Here is a 19467-nt window from a genome sequence, read left to right as displayed (position 1 = left end):
ATTGTACATAGATGTCACTGTACAGATTAATTTTATTTTAAATTAAAATGTCTACAACATGAAGAAATAATCACGCATTAACCAAATTACTTCTTACAAACATGTTTAAACATACTGGGCTATATCCCCAACTGGAGCCATGGCTGAGAATTGTCCATTAAATATATGGCTTTGTGCAGAATTTTAAAATATATTTTGGGTTTTAGTTTGTTATAAAATAAAAGCACCAACCCCGGGATCTAGACACCTTTGCCCAAAATTAAAAATACAATCAAGTCAAAAGTAAAAGTCAGTAAATACTCCTCACCCGAAAACTTAAAAGCTCCCAAACAAACAATGACATCAAAGTGAGAAAAAAACCTTTCCTTCAAAACCTCAATCCTATTTGTGTCACTGTGTCCCCGTCCAAGCTTTGGTAAACAAATGCACATTGCACATTCCCTGAAAGTGAACAAATCCAGAGGATTCAGGGGGCCTGGGGCAAAGCAATTTCGGGGGCCCCTTCCATAAAAAAAAAGGTGCAATACTATAGAATACTATATTCTCGTGGGGGCCCCTGTGGGACCCGGGGCCTGGGGCAAATTGCCCCACTTGCCCCCCCTCTGGGGGGCCCTGAACAAATCTGGGCTATTTGGGACCAAGTATGGGAGGACACGATTAGGTTGCAAAACTCAAGGACATCTCTGAGAGAATGTTGTGCCACCAGGACAACCCCTCACCCTCTTCTTTTACACTAAGGGGGTAAAAGCTCAAAAAAGGCAACTCCTCTGCCTAGTTGAATCTCTGTAACGTCTCCTCCTCCTCACCATGCCTCTGAGGCAGGAACTGCAGTGCCCTTATGAAGAGTGCCTTGTGATTTCCTGGGAATTACTTGGGAATAAGTTGCAGGAGTGCTGGAACAATTTTTATAGTGGGGGTGCTGAGAGCCACTGAGTCAAACTGTAAACCCTGTATATAATGGAAACCACTTCAAGCCAGGGGGTGCTGTAGCACTCCCAGCATCTATGATAAGTTGAATTTTAAAAATAAATAAATGACCACAAAACTTCCTTGGAGTTGAGAATCATTTACAGTTCACCCTAATTAATGAAGGTTATATTTCAAAGAAAAAAGGTACTATAAAGTTATATTTATTAAAGTACATATGGCATCATGAGGAAGAAAAAGGAGATGTGTATGTAAATCAGGGGAAAGAAACAGATAGTTTTTTCTAACCTAGGCAATTGGAGAGGGAAAGAACATTCTGCTAGATCAGAGTGGCAGTTGGCCTGAGGCGCGAGAGGCCTAGAAAAGACAGCTACTTTGCGCTGAAGGGCCTGAGGGCTTGTCTACACTTACTGGAGGACCAATGCTGCGGCAATCGATGCATCAACGGTAGATTTAGCGGGGTCTAGTGAATTTTGGCCTGCTAAATCGACCACCGATTGCTCTCCCGTCAAGTCCTGTACTCCAACTGATCAAGAAGAGTAAGGGGAGTCGACGGGAGAGCATCTCCCATCGACGTTGTGTAGTGTGGACCCTGCGGTAAGTACATCTAAGCTACGTCCATTTGAGTTACGCTATTCACGTAACTCAAATTGCCTAGCTTAGATTGACTTTTCCCTTTAGTGTAGACAAGGCCTGAGTTAGTTCCAAATAAATAACCTGAAGTGAATCTTTACATTTGTCTTCAGTTATTCATTCATCTAGTTACCCTGTCTACAGCACTAAGCCACTTAGGGGTATGTCTCAGCATCTCTTTGGCCCATAGAACTCACAGTGTGAAAGCAGGCATGTTTTCTCCCAGTTGTTTTATTATTATTAATTATTGATTAAAGATTTTCATGTACTTTAATTAAAACTTTCCTTAGACCAGTACTTCTAAAAATGGTGGTCATACATCTATAACTAGGGCCCTACCAAGTTCACGGCTGTGAAAAAGGCATCACGGACCGTGAAATCTGGTCTCCCCCGTGAAATCTGGTCTTTTGTGTACTTTTACCCTATACTATACAGATTGCATGGGGGAGACCACCACCGTTTCTCAAACTGGGGGTCCTGACCCAAAAGGGGGTTGCAGGGAGGGGGTTGCAAGCCTATTAAGCCCCACGCAGGGGTTCAGGGCTGCGGCGGGGAGAGACGCCCCTCCCCACCAGCCAAAGCACGGACCTGCCACAGCGGGGAGAGGTGCCCCTCCCCGCCGGCCCTAGCACGGATTTGCCCTGGCAGGGAGAGGCACCCCTCCCTGCTGGCCAAAGCACAGACCTGCCGTGATGGGGAGAGGCACCCCTCCCCACCAGCCCAAGCACAGATCTGCCCTGCATTTGCCACGGGCTGGGGAGAGAAGCCCCTCCCTCGGCCCAGTCCAGTCACGCCAGAGCTGCCACAGCCAGGGAAAGGCGCTTCTCCCCCGGCCGAGCTGCTGTAGCGAGAGAGGGCTGGGGGGAGTTCTCTCTCCCCACCGCAGCCTGGGGGCAACCTGCACCCCAAGGGCAACCTGCATCCTGATACCCTCATCCCCGGCCCCACCCCAGAGCTTGCACCTCCAGCCAGAACCCTCACCCCCCACACTCCAACCCTCTATCCTAGCTCTGAGCCCCCTCCTGCACCCCAAACCCCTCATCCCCAGCCCCACCCCAGAGCCTCCACTGAGTCCTCATCCCCTCACACCCCAACCTTCTGCCCCAGCCCTGAACCCACTCCCACACTCTGAACCCCTCAGTCCCACCCCCATTACATGAATTTTGTTATGTGCACCAATATGAAGGTGATGTGTCACACAACACCTCCATATTGGTGCACATAACAAAATTCATTCCGCACACGGACATAAAAAATTAGAGGGAACAATGGTTGCAAGGTTACTGTAGGAGGGTCACAGTATTGCTGCCTTTACTTCTGCTCTGCCTTCAGAGCTGGGTGGCCAGAGAGTGGCAGCTACTAGCTGGATGACCAGCTCTGAAGGCAGTGCCCTGCCAGCAGCAGTCCAGAAGTAAGGGTGGCAATACCATACATTTCACCCTTCTGCACTGCTGCCTTCAGAACTGGGTGGCCAGAGAGTGGTGGCAGTGTGGATTTGAGTATGTGCCACCAACATCATACAGGGATAATTCCTAAGTTTACATAGAGCAGGCCAAGCGCAGAAAGGATCAGAATCGGGACCAGCTCTACTGATTACAAGTTTTGTGCCTTAACTCCAAGACAATTTATCCTCAGACAGGTGTGCCAACTACAGCATCAAATATATAGCCGTCTCCTACAAGGAAGTGCCCAAGTGGGAAGCGGGGGAGGGAGGTTTACAATGCTATCCAGACCAAACCATAGGTAATATCTATGAATAATGCTTAGTCTGTACGGCATTTATGAGTAGTTTGTTGTGAGTTTCTGATATTCAAAAGTCAAGCTGTATTGGTTAATTTCAATTGGGTACACAGGGCATGTGGTATTGTTCTGTTTCCTGGTTGGTTGAGCATAACTCGTAGAAGCAGGTTTTTGGTGTGTGAATACTCATGTTTACAAATTTCCATGAGTATTCTCTTGAACAGTGCTGTTTCCAGTAACATCCCTGCTACAAAACTCACAATCCTGAAGTTTTGAAGAGTTGGGGAAGACCGTGATTTTTTAAAATATTTTAATGTACATTCATTTAAGACTATACATTCTGCTCTACACCAGTGACTTCAGTATAGGCCCTCTGAATTTACAACAGTGTAACAGAGAGCAGAATTTGGCATAAGAACCTGATTTGCTGAGGCCCTGAGACTGCATGGCCCCACCAGTGAATACTCCCTGGTTCAGAATAACGCCAAACAGCTTTGTGCCACTCCCAAAGAAGCCCCTGGCACAAGGGACATTTCAGGGCAAACTAGAGGTTGATCAGAGTAGGAGGTGGAGGAGGGTGTTTCAGCAGGAGGAGTTGCAGCCCAGACAATTCTGCACCCTGGCTATTTCACAGATACTCCAAAACCAGGACTCAGGTTAGCCAGTGCTAGGGATTGAACTGGTCCCCAGCAGCCCAAGAATTACGAAAGTACACGCCACTTTCCATCCCCCTCTGCACAACCACAGGGATGAATTTATCACTAGATGTCTTGCCTTTTATCATGATATATTGGGATTATTATCAGGAGAATTTTTTATTAGACATTCCATGTGCTTTGTGCAACCATTAACTTCATCTTTATTTTTATTATTTTGTTCCTGGATCAAAATTCTGTCTTGTGCACTGTATCTTTTTTTTTTTAATTGTGTTTTTAAGGGGTAGCTCCCTCCCATCCCCACCCATCTCTCCTTTTTGCATGCTCACCTCTTCTTTTTCCATCCATTACTGCTCTAGGAACAGTTCACTGTTGAATGGTGGAACTTTGGAATTGGACATAGTTTTTCCTCTTCAAGGTTCCTTCCTCTGCAGCTAACCTATAAATAGTGCAGCTCATCATTCAGTGTTGGGATTTACAAGTGAGAAGTGTGCGACCCAGTTTTCAGGGATGGATGCCAGAAGAAAGCGAGTCACAAAACAGATCACAAAACTGAGGCACAGAAGAGTGGTAGAAATGAGAGTGATGTCAGAGGGGAGGTGATGTAGTGGACATAGGTGAGATGGTGAGGTTAGAGGTGGATGGACAATGCAGTGGGTGGAAGTGGGATAGTGACAGACGTGGGGTATTGATGTGGCAGGTGGGAGATGGACTTCTGGCAGTATGAGAGGTGAGTGTCAGGGCAGTGGTATAATGACTTGAGGGGGTAGGTGACATGGGAGGGCAGGGAAGAAGCCTCAGGGGGCACTGGGAGGAATGCAGAGGAGTGCCTCAATGATGTGGATAAGTCATGAAAAAGGCAGCGTGGGTGTGTTCAGGGGAGCACCCCAGGGGTTGTCTCCGAAAAGGGTGTAAAGTGATTCATGGGGAAGCAGCGGGGGTTGTGTTTTGCATTGAGGCCTAGGAGGTTTTGGAGGAGGGAATGACAGGTGTGTCTTTAGGGGGAGGGGGTGACCTAAAGGTGTCTCAGTGGGGAGTTACATGTGGGTGAGGAAGCATATTGGAGGAATGGCAGTGTGTGTCTGGGGTAGGGTGGCATTGGGGTTGTGTTGTGTTGTGGACTGAGGGATTAGCAGGACATTGTGGCTAGGGTGACCAGACAGCAAATGTGAAAAATCGGGACAGGGGGTGGGGGGTAATAGGAGCCTATATAAGAAAAAGACCCAAAAATCGGGACTGTCCCTATAAAATCGGGACATCTGGTCACCCTAATTGTGGCAATGCAGAGGGCATTGTGATGCTGGAGGATTTTTTTTTTTCAGGTAGGAGGGCAACCTGGGGTGTCTCAGGGAAGGAAATGTGGAGAGTACTGGGCATGGGTTTGTCAGAAAGAGTCAGTTTCTTCTGATGTGAAGAGCAAGGAATATCATAATCTCATGGAAGAGTTGCCTTCGGTGTGGAGTGCTTCCTGGAGGTAGGTGGGTGGGTGTGGAGGGTGTAGAGCAGTAGGGCATGTGAGGTGTGTGTGTGTGTGTGTGTGTGTGTGTGTAGCAGCAGGGTGTGTGAGGTGTGACAGGAGCATCTTATCTGGGAGGGGTAGGGCAGGTAGAAGGAGGAGGCAGGTGGGGATGTCTCAGGTGGAGGGGAGGCTGGGCTGTCTTGTGGGCAGGACAGCCCTGGAAGTGGCTTAGCAGGGGGTGTGGTGGGCAAGCAAGTGCTGGGACTGTGTAAGTACCGGAGTGACTCGCGTGGTCAGTCTAGGCTGGGAGGGGCGGAGATGGCCTTGTGGGGGGTTTATCTGGGGAAGGGGGTTGGCTGTGCAATGTATCGGGGTAGGGGGCGCAGGTAAGTCCCTTTTAGTACCGTAAGCGCCGGTAGTAGCAGCGGTTGCCTAGTAACAGCAGGCGGCTCCTGCAAAGCCCGCCCCGGCTCCTCCTACTACAAGGGCTGGGCGGTGATGTCACGCGCGGGAATTCTAGACCGTTCCAGAGCTGTGACATAGGGTGGCGTCATTCCAGAAGGTTCGGCGCTGCCGCTATAAAAGCCGCGGAGCCGGTCGAGCGCTGCGCTACGAACTAGCACTAAATCAGTTGCGTGCGGGGGGGGGCTCGTGAGTGTGATAGCGGTAAGAGCGGCCGGTCCCGGGGGGAGGCGCGGCGCGGCGATCAGGGATGCCCACAGGGCAGGTCTGCTGGGGGCTGGAAGGATAAGCCGGTGCCTGACCTGAGGGAGCCATTCGCCTCCCGGCCAGCGTCCTGTTTGCCCTAGGCGCCAGGCAACGCCGTGCCGGCGTCCGGTCGGGGTGGGGGCTGGTCCCTGGCCGGGCCAGGCAGCGCCGTGTCGGGGGCGCTGGTCCCCGGCCCGCAGCCCCCGTTTAACGCTGGTGTCACTCTCCCGCCCAGGGCACCATGGTGAAGGAGACGGGATACTACGACATCCTGCAGGTGAAGCCCAGCGCCTCCTCGGAGGAGATCAAGCGCGCGTACCGCAAGCTGGCGCTGAAGTATCACCCCGACAAGAACCCCAGCGAGGGCGAGCGGGTACGTGAGGGCGCGCGCCCGGCTCTCGGCGGCACGCATTAGGGCTCCACTTCGGTTCAACGGCCTGCGCGGGGGGCGCCCTGCGACAGGCTGTGAACCCCTCGGCCCCCTGCCCAGTGGCTCTCCGGGCCTCGCAGAGCCGGAGGCGGGGTGTAAAGTCTCCCTGATCAGTCTAGGGCCCGGCTAGAGAGACCCTGCTAAGGCGGGGAAGCACCTGCCGCGCGGGGAGCGCTTTGCTTACCCCTGGCTCGCCGGGCGGCCGGAGCCTTGGTGTTGGAGGTGCTGTCACTTCTGCCCTAGCAGCCAGCGGGGCCAGGGACGGACCCTTCAGCCCGCCGGCTGCAAAGAGACTTGCGTGGCTGCTGGTGTTCCAGCTGGTGAGGTTTTGCAGCATGAGGACCGCCTCCCCTCCGACGCTGTGTTCAGAAAAGCCAGTTGTAATTATAAAGCTCTTTTGAAAAATGTTTCAGTTTCGGCATAACAAATGCTGCTGTCGGCAAGCTTCTAGGATGGGCAAAACGGTTGTGCTCACATGAAAACTAACTTTATAACCTGCTTCTGCATTTCTACATGAAAACCTTTCCACAGGACCACCTACTTGGCTGTGTCTAGGGCTTTGCCTTGAGTCACATGAATGATGCCAGTTACATTTTAAACAAAATGCTCAACTGTCCAGTATCTTGATGTCTGTGGTATCAAAAGAAGAGCAATTGGGTATCAAGACTGGTCCTTGAAAAGCAAGTTAGTTATATTTAGCCATGTGCAGATGAGTGACCATTGCCCTTGTAAATAGCAGATGCTTTCTGCAAGTGCCAGAATGGATTTGAATTAAATCACTAGTCAGGAAGACCCGATTTAATCATGGATTTCTACATAAAAATGCATTATTGTTGGTTGTTATAACCTTAATATATATTCTTCACAACTCAGAGATAGATGTAGGTTTCATTTTTAGAAGGTACAGGCTATACATTTTTACAGTGATTTATTTTAAAAACTTTTCAGATTAGTTTTACAGCTATATCAGAAAATGAATGGTTGTTTGGTTATTTCATTTACCAAAGGTAATTGAAGCAGATATTTATGAAGTCATTGGGAGGTGAACTATCTCCAGTTCAACATTAATATTTGGAGGATTTTCTTGCCATGCTGTATTAGGAGGAGAACATCACCAAACAGACATTTAAATTGTTAACTAAAACAATAACATCATGTATTCTGGATTTTTTTCTTCAACAGCAAACATAGAGTATTTTAACAAAACAAACATGAATTTTTGAATTTAAACATTCAAGTTTTTTTAAAATCAGGGTTGTTTTTGTTAAAATTGTTTTTAACAAAAATAGTTACATGAAATATTTAAAAAAAAATTAAATAGACTATGTCAGCCAGGTCAACATGAGAAACTTAAAATATTGGCAAAATGAACGAGGAGTACCTGTGGCACCTTAGAGACTTACAAATTTATTTGAGCATAAGCTTTTGTGGGCTATAAAACCCACTTCATCGGATGCATGCAGTGGAAAATATAGTAGGAAGATGTATATACACAGAGAACATGAAAAAAGGATGTTGCCATACTAACTATAACAAGAGTAATCAATTAAGGTAGGCTATTATCAGCAGGAGAAAAAAAACTTTTGTAGTGATGATCAGGTTGGCCCATTTCCAACAGTTAACAAGAAGGTGTGAGTAAGGAGGTGGGGGGATTAGCATGGGGAAATAGTTTTTAATTTCTGTAATGACCCATCCACTCCCAGTCTTTATTCAAGCCTGATTTAATGGTGTCCAGTTTGCAAATTAATTCCAATTCTGCAGTTTCTCGTTGGAGTCTGTTTTTGAAGGTTTTTTGTTGGAGTATTGCGACTTTGAGGTCTGTAATTGAGTGACATGGCTAAACCGGACAGTCTCTACGCAAAAGAATAAATGGACACAAATCAGACGTCAAGAATTATAACATTCAAAAACCAGTCGGAGAACATTTCAACCTCCCTTTTCACTCAATGACAGACCTCAAAGTCGCAATACTCCAACAAAAAAAATTCAAAAAAAGACTCCAATGAGAAATTGCAGAATTGGAATCCATGAACAATTGGAACTAATTTACAAAACTTTTCTTAAACATTACATGAATATATTGTCTCATACTGCAGAATTAGAATTTATAATCCTATTCCATGATGAGATCTTTGAGCTATGTCTCTTAATTAAAAAATATAGTTTTTTTCCTCGAAAAGCATTTTATCAAAAAAATCCGATTTTTTTTTTAAATCATTGATTTTTATCCACCCTGACAAGAGCAGAGTAAAGGATTATTTAGTTCGGGTTCTCTTCTATTATCTCTGTTCTGTATTTAATGAATGAATGTAGTGTTCTTATTGCAGTAAAGGGTATTCCCGATTAAGCATAATACATTTTCCAGACTCTTTTGAGACGTAACTTTTTTGCTAATGTCTTTGGAGCATATAATCTCATACGCTTTCATAAGCTTTAAGGGGGGGGAGGATTGCTATCTCAGCTGTCACAAGCTTGTGGAAGAAGTAGATTGACACCACTGTTGTTACTACACAGTCTCTTCTGATTTATAGGAATTGTTGGTGCATCCTGTTGCTAAGAAATTCAGTTCATCAGTGTTAGTTCTGCTGTAAACAAGACTCAAATGACTGCTATGAGCACTTTAATCACTGCCATGCAGTGCTAGATGGTATGATACTTAAAACACTGGCAGCTGCTACCAGTATTGCTGTACTATACTACTGTTACAATTGGTGGAGCTGTGCTTGTGATGGCAACAGCAAAAAAAGACAATGGAGATGTGTGACTTAATTGTCCAGAGGGAGCCATGTCAGCTCTCCATGTGGAATTCATTAATTAACTTTTTTGTGGATGGTCAGAAGGAAAGCGCTTTTCTCAAACATCATCTGATAAGATGACAAGAGCAGTATAGTTACATGCTCAGAAAACTAGCTGTACTCTGAATAGCAGGCTTATGAATTTAGTGAAGATTCTGGAAATGGCTTTAACAAAGGGCATAAGTGAAATCAGTATCTCTAGTCTTAAAGAGCAGTGTGCAGAACAAAAATTGAAATAGCAGGGTCTAGCATGTAACTACTGTAATGTGGTCTGCTGTGTCTTCCATTTTTGGAATTTTGCCATTTTATTAATGCATATACCATTGTAATCTAACACCTCTGGCTCCATAGCTATTAAAAACCCTTTCAGGAACAGTGTAGACAGTCGTTTCTCTTAAGAAATTAACCTCATATAAAAAAGAATGCAAGATTAGCCTCTTTACTTAGGAATGCTAGCTGCCTTACAGTGGAGTCTTGGTCAGAGGAAAAGAACTGCAGGTGACATACAGCAGATCATGAGGAACACAGATCATAAAATTCATAGTCAAAAGAACTGACATGAGAGTCAGGTCACTAGAAAAAAGCTTAAAAATGGTTCGTCATTTTGTCTTCAGCTTGTTGCATAGTAATAGGAGAACTTAAGTCTTGATTCATATAATAAAATCTCCCTTGAAACCAAGGGATATGTCCACTTCTAGACAAGACATAAAACCGACTTTCTGACCACTTAATGTCAATGAAGCACCTCTTTCTTTTCTCATAAAAAAAGGGTGGTTAAGCTTAATTTGACCAGAATATTAGGGTTAAATCCTGCAGGTTTAACTGGATATAAAATCCTTCATTGCTGTTGTTGCAGGTCAGTGGTGAGTGAAGTAGTTATCAAAGGCCAGTACTTCAGTCTTCTGTGATAAAACTGTAATGGAAGGAAATAACACCCAAACAGAATGTATAGCTGTAGGTGGCAAACATTTGAGAAGGCTTGATGTGAGTTTGTTGTAACATGTATGTATTCACCATCTCTTTGTGCAATAGAAATCACTTAATATGTGTCGGGGAAGACGTTGCAAAAACACAGGTAGTATCTGTTTTAAACTAACTTTCTGTTGACAGTGCTTTCTGCTACAAAAGGTTACAAGTACTACAGAAAAATCTTGTTGCAGTTCAAATTTTCTTGAGATTCACTTGTAGGATTATTCTTGCCATTGGTCATAGTTGCTCAGAGCTTTTCTCTTTCTCTTTTTTTAGTTTAAGCTCATATCCCAGGCTTATGAAGTTCTGTCGGACCCAAAGAAAAGGGACATCTATGACCAGGGTGGGGAGCAGGCTATTAAAGAAGGAGGCTTGGGTGGCAGCAACTTCTCTTCACCCATGGACATCTTTGACATGTTCTTTGGTGGTGGAGGCCGAATGAATAGAGAGAGAAGAGGTACATAGCTCTAAAGAGAAGTTGTAGAAACTTAACATGCACTAGTGCGTAAGACACCTAACTGTGCTGCAGTATTGCTATTTTTATTAAAATGCATCTAGTGTGGATATTGTTAGTAGAAACAGCATAGGTCATGTAAAGTATGAGCTGATCTGTTGATTATAGAAATAATTTTCTAACATGTAGCTGATACTAAAAAAAATCAGTGGCATGGTTAGGTTATGTAAGTGGGACATGGATAATATAGAGGAGAAAGACAATTTAGTGGCTAAAACAGGCATGGGAGTCCGGACCTATTTCTAGGTCTGCAACTGACTTGCTGATACTGTGATACACCTTGGACAAATTGCTTAACAGGGTACTATGAACTTGAAAATAACACTTCAAAGTGTTACATGTAACATCTAACACTACAAACAAAAGATTGGAAGGGGTAAGGGGAATAAAATTTAAAAACTAAGAATTCTTGTGTGCTTTTGATGGCACTTTCTGTATACAGTAACTTCTCACTTAAAGTCGTCCCGGTTAATGTTGTTTCGATGTTAAGTTGCTGATCAATTCAGGAACATGCTCGTTTAAAGTTGTGAAATGCTCCGTCCCTTCTAACGTCTGTTTGGCAGCCACCTGTTTTGTCCACTGCTTGCAGGAAGAGCAGCCCGTTGCAGCTAGCTGGTGGGTGGTTGGAACCAGGGTGGACCAGCAGCCCCCCATCAGCTCCCCACTCCCCTAAGTTCCCTGTGCAGCAGCTGTCCCTCCCCCCACTGCCATGTGCTGCTCCTGCCCTCTGCCTTGGAGCTGCTCCAAGAGACTCCTGCTTGCTGTACAGGGGGAGGGGGGAAAATGTCAGGGTATCTCCCCCTCCCCCCTGCTCCTGCACCCTACTTACCCCATCTTCCATAGAGCAGGGGGGACACACAAGGGAGGGAGGGAGCTTCTAGGCAGTAGCTGCCCTCTCAGGTCTCAGCAAGCTGATATAATTAACAAGGCAGTGTACTTAAGCCTGGGGTCAGCTACTTAAAGGGGAAATATGCATTTTTCCTCTCACACATAGGGTGTGTGTCTCTGTCTGCCCTCCCTCCTTTCCTGCTGCCTTGTAGAGCATTGTGAGAGTTAATCCTTGAGGGCTCAGTCAATTGCTAGTTCATTTAGTAGTAAGGCATTCTCTGGGAAATATCCCACCCTCTGAATCCTCCACCTCAACCAAGCTTCACAATCATCATCACTGTGTACAGTATTAAATTGTCTGTTTAAAACTTAGAGAGAGAGTGTCTGTGTGTGTGTGCGCGCGTTCGTTCCAGGGAAATTTTTTTCACCAGGGAAAAGACTAACTAAACTAACTAACTATATATTTTCCCTGGAACCTAACCCCCTCATTTACATTGATTCTTATGGGGAAATTGGATTCACTTAACATCGTTTCGCTTAAAGTCGCATTTTTCAGGAACATAACTACAACGTTAAGTGAGGAGTTCCTGTAGTTGGCTTTACTGTCTTTGCCTATCCCCCATTTTTTATGGGTTTAGTAATAGGGGAGAGAAACTTTTTTAAATTATGCCACAAACTGATGAGGGAACATGAAGGCAGGTCTAGTATTAAAGTGCTTCTAAATTGACATGATCGCATGTTGACAATGTCCCTATAATGTCTTGCTGTCTCAGTTAATCTACAAAATGAGGTTAATAATGGCTGCCTAATTTATGGCCAAATTAAGTTCGCATGTAAGTGGATGCAACTCAATGGAAGCTAACAGGAGTTGCATTTGCTTACACCAGGGTTGAATTTGGCTTTTAAAATTTGTAACAAACAGATTCCTCAGTTAGACTGAACACATACTAACAAGTAGTCTGCTTAGAGACCCTGTAATAAGAAATTGCCATTAATAATGTTGGTATTGGCCTTTAATATTTCTAAACTCTTTTCCTTGAAGGCAAGAATGTTGTGCATCAATTGAGTGTCTCTCTTGAAGACTTGTATAATGGAGTTACAAGGAAGTTGGCACTACAAAAGAATGTAATCTGTGAGAAGTGTAAAGGTATGAACTTCAGTAATGTAGATCATATAAAATTCAGCTTTTTAAAGTACAGACAAAGGGAAAGAAGCACTGAGTGGCTACATGAATCTCTGTAGAACCCATCATTGTCATGGCACCTAGCCATCAATGAAAGGATCTGAAAACCTTTTTTACACTATACTTACCCACGAATAAGGCCATTCCTTTCAAATAAAACTGTGGCCTTATTGTATATTAGTGAACAGAACTTAGATTTCTTAGTTCCCTAAGGAGCGAGCAATAATAAAATTAAGATACAGGATGTTAAGATGGTCATTTATCTAGAACATTAAATAACCAACCATGTATGTTCTTAAAATCTTCTTTTATATGTCCATTAAACATCATATGCTTACATAATTGTCTGGTCTTGTTGACTAGCATAAATCTTGAAGTGTTAAGACAGTAGACAGTTATGTAAAATTCTAGCAGACAGCTTTGTTTTAGAATGCTGCTGGAATGCCAAATGGCTCCATTTCCAAGACATGATAGATACGCTGATCATTCATTGAAAATTGCTGAAATGTGAAGGGAGGGTGATATGAAGTGTGCGCAATTGGGAATGTGCCAAATGTGTTTGATTTAACATACAGTAACACTTGGAAGGGGGGATGGGGAGGGAGAGTGTGAACTAAATTCAGAATGTGAATTTGGTAATTCTAATGCTTAGAACTAGGGTTCAAGCAATCTTATTCCAGAATAGTATTGAATGAACAGCCTTCCCATAGGTGTTGACCTTAGATTTTCTTTCTGCCTCAAGGATATGGTGGAAAGAAAGGAGCAATAGAAAAATGCCCCATGTGCAAAGGAAGAGGAATGCAGGTTCTTGTTCAGCAGATTGGACCTGGTATGGTACAGCAAATTCAAACTATGTGCTCAGAATGCAAAGGCCAAGGTGAACGAATAAACCCAAAGGACAGATGTGACAACTGCAATGGATGTAAAGTTGTCAGAGAGAAAAAGATCATAGAAGTTCACATTGATAAAGGTAAGAATACTTAAAATAGTAGCTCAATCTCAAATTTAGTGTAAATCTTTGAAGTATACAGATTTGTCCCAGAAATTGAGTTGTGTTAAAGTTCTAATGAGCTCTTAAAACATGTTACAATATATGTATCTAACAAAACAGGTATAGAGTAAGCCTATTAATTTAAATTACCTTTTATAGGTATGAAAGATGGGCAAAAGTTGGTATTTCATGGAGAAGGTGATCAGGAACCTGACCTGGAACCTGGTGATGTTATAATCGTACTGGATCAGAAGGATCATAGTGTCTTTCAGAGGCGAGGACATGATTTAATTATGAAAATGAAAATTCACCTCACTGAGTCTTTATGTGGCTTCAAACGGACCATTGAAACACTTGATAATAGAGTCCTTATTGTAACTTCTAGACCAGGTAGGCTTTCAGAGTTATGCTTGTTCTTTTAGAAATTCCTTGTTAGTTGGCAAAAGTCACACTTCACTGTTTAAGGTTCCACTGAATTTGTTACAGGAATGGGATTTTAGAAATCAGTCAACCCTGATTTGATTGAGTTACTTCTGTTACAGTTCTTCCTCCCATTCTATTTCAAACTCCAACTTGTTGACTTCCTTTATTACAGGTGGAGCAGATAGCACTGCCTGTAGGTGAGGTTGCTTGACACTTTCCAGTATAAGATCCTGGTTTTGATTGCTTTATAATTTTGCCAAAACTAAAATGGGAGTCAAACATTTATGAAGTTAAAAATTGGAGTAAAGAACCAGGAAGCTCCTGAGTCCATGTGGAGCTAAAACACTTTTCTGAAAGAAAATCCCAGAAAGGGAAACCAACTTAAACTCTCCCCCTTGGATTTTTCACCTACTGTTCTTTAAGGGTTACTTTTAAGATTGGAGAACAGACTTCATTTTTTTCATTACACTTTGTGTACAGTCAGCTGTCCCTTGTGTTTGTATGGGCTTTCACAGCAATGGTGAAGAGAAATTCATAAACCCAGGATTGTTTCCTGTTACAAAACTTTGCTTTTATGGCTGTAAACCCAAATGTAAAGATACCAAAATGTATACTGATTCCAGATCCCTCTTTGTGGGCAGGTGAAGTGATAAAGCATGGTGATCTAAAATGTATCCTTAATGAAGGGATGCCTATCTACAAGTCTCCACTGGACAAAGGTTATTTAATTATACAGTTCATGGTAAGTTCACTGCTTCTTATTCACCTTCATATTTAATGGAATATTTAAGGCAAGGAATTACTTACAGGGAAAACATTTTTATTTGTAGGTCATGTTTCCAGAGCCTCAGTGGCTTCCCAGGGAGAAACTGCCTATATTGGAAGCTTTGCTTCCTCCACGAGAAGAAGTCATGATTACAGAGGACATGGATCAGGTAGAACTTACAGAGTTTGATCCAAAAGAGCAAACTTGCCGTAATAGTAGAGAAGTATATGAAGAAGATGAAGGCCCCAGAACAGGAGTGCAATGCCAGACCTCTTAAAATGACATGGAATGGATGGGTCATCTGGAATGTAAATTTTCACAATGAAAACTGCATGGCTTTAATAGCCACTACCTCTTTTTTTGTCTTCAGCAAATTGAGTTGCTGTGTTGCCCATATGTTTGTAACCAATTCATATTTAAGTATTCGTAGTCTTTATATGTAACTTAGCATTTCCTAGTTATGCAGCTGAGAAAATTGACTGTGCATATCTAAGTTGCTATAAAGCTCCACAGCTTTAGTGAAGTACCACTCAAGAAGCAGAGTGACTTCAACAGTACTATTTATGTAAGACTTTTGCAATACCAGCTTAGTGTCTTATGTAAATATTTTTTCATATGGTAAAGTTAGTTTGTTTCCTACAATAAAAACATCTTCGGTCCAAGCAGAAATCTATCTGAAAAGTACAATCTTATGCTCCTTTCATCATTAAGCCTGTTATAAGAGTCTATAAATGTTTGTTCCGTATGCCAGCCCAGAACCAAATGTTGAGCTGAGGTTGTCTTTGTCCAGCAGCCAATCTCAGAACTAAGTCTCTCCCTCTGTTGCTGTGCAGTTCAGGCTAGGGCTTTAAGGTTTAGTTTAAATAAGCCATTAGATTGTTTAGTATAATACTATTTTTCTACCTCCTCAGCAATTTCCAGAAGTATAACGGATTCTGGGCAAACATACTGCTACACAAAACAAGCTTTTCATTAATCATTTACTTGCACACCAATTTGGTCTGCCTGTCTTACCACCTACCATAAGTATGGTTGGGTAGCAAAAACTCAAATAAGATAAGGCATACTATGCCTTAAAGTTAGTCTACTAGGAAAAGCTTTTTACTAATATAATTCCTTGTGATGAATACACTTAGTCTGGTAAGTGATGTCAGTTTAGCTGAAACACTTTACAAAATGATGAGCTAAATTGGAAAAAAGACTACTTCCACCAGAATAAGTACCCACAGGGGGCATTATAGCCAGAACTCAGCTTTCTCTTTTCCACAAACCAAGTACAAGACCCTACTTCCTCCACTCTCCTGCCTCAAACAGTGAGTCAAGGCCCTGAGACATCCCCCAATCCCTTCTGTAATTCACAGTACCTTTAGAGGGAGTGGAGAAATTAGGTTTATCTGTTACTTGCCCTAACAGGCCAAGGGAACTTAGGTGCTGTATTTTCAATAGGTACCTATTTTTTTTTCTCCCCATACTGTCAAATTTACTCTTCCACCTTAAGATCTGTTCTCTTCCTTTAGTCTGTAGAGTAACTATAGTAGCCTGCCTGGCATAGTGATCTCTTTAGATTTTATTCCAGCACCAAGTTAAAATAATTAACTGTAAAATGTTAGTGTTACTGTGCCAGCCTCAGGTAGATGATGTTTCCCTATCCTGTGTTTTAGGTCCTTCCTTAGCTCAGTGACACTCTCAAAGCTAGGACTGTTTCCGATTACAGCAGCCTATAGTGAACTAGTAGTTAGTTTTCTGAAGGGGGAATCATATCAAACAAATCCCTATTCAGAATCCCTTGGTTCTAAAAGCCCAGACTATATTCAGATTAAATGCACAGGGGCTATCAGCACTTGTCAGTTATATTTCTGAGTAGTAGAGACTGTTCATACTCACTGTAACTACAGTCCATTAGCAGTTTGTAGTTAACATGAGAGCTCTATTGTCTAAATCAGTGTAGGATTTACGGGCTACTGCTGAATGGAAAAGTGGATGCTTCCTGTAGCTGAGCTTTTCAAATTTCATTGAAATCAGTAGTAAATTAACAGCAATGTGCAGGGCCTCATACATAATTTTACAAGCACAGAATGACAGCAGTCAGGCTTAAGTTCAAAGTAGCTAGCTGTTTTTATTTATGCAGCTGATCGGGCTTGTTGTGTTTTTAGTAGTATACAGCTCGGTCCAAGGGTATTTGTATAGAGAATTAGCAAGACCTGAGGTGGCACTAGAGGTCACCATACAGCTGCTGTTTACATAAAAGCATGTGGCCAGTGATGAGCTGCCAAAATTTTAACAAACTGTTCCCTATAAGAAGTTCTGATTTAAGGGATGTTCCACAGTATGTATTTGTTGTACCAATAGGGTTACCATACATACATATTTTCCTGGGAGGCGATTTAAGACCCAAAAAGCCTGACATGTCTGGGAAAATACGGATGTATGTTAACTCTACCTAAAGTTCTTTTTTAAAAAGATGGGCCTGATCTAGAACTGAGCTCTGTTTCACATGTGTGGGTCCCTATCATTCCTGGGGGTGTGCTAGGGTGACCAGATGTCCTGATTTTGGGGTCTTTTTCTTATATAGGCTCCTATTACCCCCCACCCCCTGTCCTGATTTTTCACACTTGCTGTGTGGTCACCCTAGGGTCTGCACATGTGCAGGTCCCAGCTGCTCCCTGCCCCCCTCATTGAAGCAGGTGTTTAGGGTTACTGCCCTGGGAACTGCAGGGCACCAGTGGACATGGGGCCACCTGTAGACAGGGGTGTGGGGCAGGGCTAGCTCAAGGCAAGGGGTGTGGGGCTGGCTGCAGGCAGGGCAGGGGAGTGTGGCAGGGGCTGGCTGGCTTGGGGTGGGGGCGTTGGCAGGGCTGGAGACAGGAGTGCGGGGCTGGCTGGCTTCAGGCATGGCCACAGGGGTTGGCTGCAGACAGAGGAGTGTGGGGCTGGTTTTGGGCAAAGGGGTGCAGCAGGGGTTGGCTGGAGACAGGGCAGGGGCTGGCAGCCTGCAGGTAGGGTGGCATACACTCATGGGGAGAGCAGCTCGGAGCAGCCCAAGCAGCAGGACAATTCCAGTAGAGCAGCCAGGGACCCACCAGGCAGCAGCGGGAGCCCCAGGGCCAGAGGTCCAGGCAGCAACCCACATGGCTCCCACAGCACAGCGCTCCCTGGCGGCCAAAGGAGAAATTACACACTTCCTGGCCAGAGCCCATCAAAGCTGCAGCACCCCCCACCGCAGGGAAGCCGGTTAACAAGCAGTTCTAAAACCGCTTCAAAATTTAACAACCGGTTCGTGTAAACCGGCTCCAGCTCACCACTACATATGGCCATATGCCAGTGTGGTATAAAAAGGCAACCCCTTGTACGCAATTTGATTTAGTTTCTGTATAACCCCCTACTCCGTTCTATTTACCTGCCTTTTCCACGAAAGGAATTCCTAGCTTCAGACAAGACAAGAGCTGATCTTACATAAGAATTCCGCCTGCAGAATAAAGACTTGAACCTTCAGCTCTTGCTTGCAGTAGGACAGGTGGGCAAACTACAGCCTGTCGGCCAGATGCAGCCTGCCAGCTGTCTTAAGCTAGCCCTCAAGCTCCCATTGGGAAGTGGGGTCTCAGGCTTGCCCTGCTCCAGCACTTGAGCAGGGTGGGGGCCATTCCACATGGCTGCCAGAAGCAGCTGCATGGACCTGCTCCAGCGTACAGGGCCAGGGTCTGCACCATGCAGCTCCTGGAAGCAGCCAGATGGCTCCACTCTAGCACTCCAGCTAGGGAGCAGGGTCAGGGCCACTCCACGCAGCTCCCAGAAGCTGCGGCATGGCCATGCTCTGGCTCGTATGTGCTCCAATAGCTCCCTCTGGCACTCCAATGGGAGCTGCAGGGGCAGTGCCTGCAGACAGGGCAGCATGCAGAGCCACCTGGCCACACCTCCACATAAGAGCCAGTCCCACACCAGTGCCCTCACCCCCTCCCGCACAACCCCAATTTTGTGAGCATTCATGGCCCACCATACAATTTCTATTCCCAGATGTAGCCCTCGGGCCAAAAAGTTTGCCCACCCCTACAGTAGGAAGAGGAGAAAAAAAAAGTCAGTCCATTGACCACAGAGTGCCATACTTTGCTTGTAAATACTTGTCTACCACTATATGAAGCACACTATAACTTTTACTTTTGGCCCACTTTATAATTAAGTAGCTGTCTTACACATTTGCAATAGCCTATGCCTGTAACATGAACTGTAAGCAGGCTGCTACTTATTAGACTACACAGGATAGATGCTACACTTAAAAACCTATACCTAATCCTGCAATAGGGTTTTTACATGGAGGGGGGAAGAATAACAACATATGTAGAACGCAAATTATGGAAGTTATTTTACTGTAAAGATTGACACTCACAGCATTAGTGTCAATGCAATGGTCAATGATTAAACTTAACAGGGACACTGAGAAATGGTCTTAC

General features: G+C 44.3%; 1 protein-coding gene across 4 annotated transcripts; it reads left to right on the top strand.

The window, feature by feature from the left end:
• Window positions 1–5927: 5927 nt before the first annotated feature.
• Window positions 5928–15691, top strand: LOC135972054 (dnaJ homolog subfamily A member 4-like). 4 transcript variants are annotated; one of them, XM_065559625.1, is made up of 8 exons: window positions 5928–6045; window positions 6359–6496; window positions 10594–10774; window positions 12702–12806; window positions 13585–13812; window positions 13993–14223; window positions 14898–14998; window positions 15087–15691. In XM_065559625.1, exons 2-8 carry the CDS (start codon window positions 6365–6367, stop codon window positions 15297–15299), a joined length of 1191 nt encoding a protein of 396 aa, XP_065415697.1. In that variant the 5' UTR covers window positions 5928–6045; window positions 6359–6364; the 3' UTR covers window positions 15300–15691. The 4 variants fall into 4 exon arrangements, with proteins under 4 accessions (XP_065415697.1, XP_065415696.1, XP_065415699.1 ...); XM_065559624.1 differs by having other exon boundaries at window positions 5934–6081; XM_065559627.1 differs by lacking the exon at window positions 10594–10774 and having other exon boundaries at window positions 6022–6081.
• Window positions 15692–19467: the final 3776 nt, after the last annotated feature.

This window comes from Chrysemys picta, chromosome 10 (genome assembly GCF_011386835.1).
Source record: "Chrysemys picta bellii isolate R12L10 chromosome 10, ASM1138683v2, whole genome shotgun sequence".
Classification (NCBI taxonomy): Eukaryota; Metazoa; Chordata; order Testudines; family Emydidae; genus Chrysemys; species Chrysemys picta.
The sequence above is the reverse complement of the archived record's forward strand: the minus strand, read 5'-3'. Positions and strand labels throughout refer to the sequence as shown.

What these genes read in the sequence shown, in the direction of transcription:
- LOC135972054 (XM_065559625.1), top strand. Translation starts at nt 6,365, where the DNA reads ATGGTGAAGGAGACGGGATACTACGACATCCTGCAGGTGAAGCCCAGC. An exon ending in ACCCCAGCGAGGGCGAGCGG is followed by an intron (nt 6,497 to 10,593) that starts GTACGTGAGGGC and finishes CTCTTTTTTTAG; the next exon opens with TTTAAGCTCATATCCCAGGC. An exon ending in AATGAATAGAGAGAGAAGAG is followed by an intron (nt 10,775 to 12,701) that starts GTACATAGCTCT and finishes TTTTCCTTGAAG; the next exon opens with GCAAGAATGTTGTGCATCAA.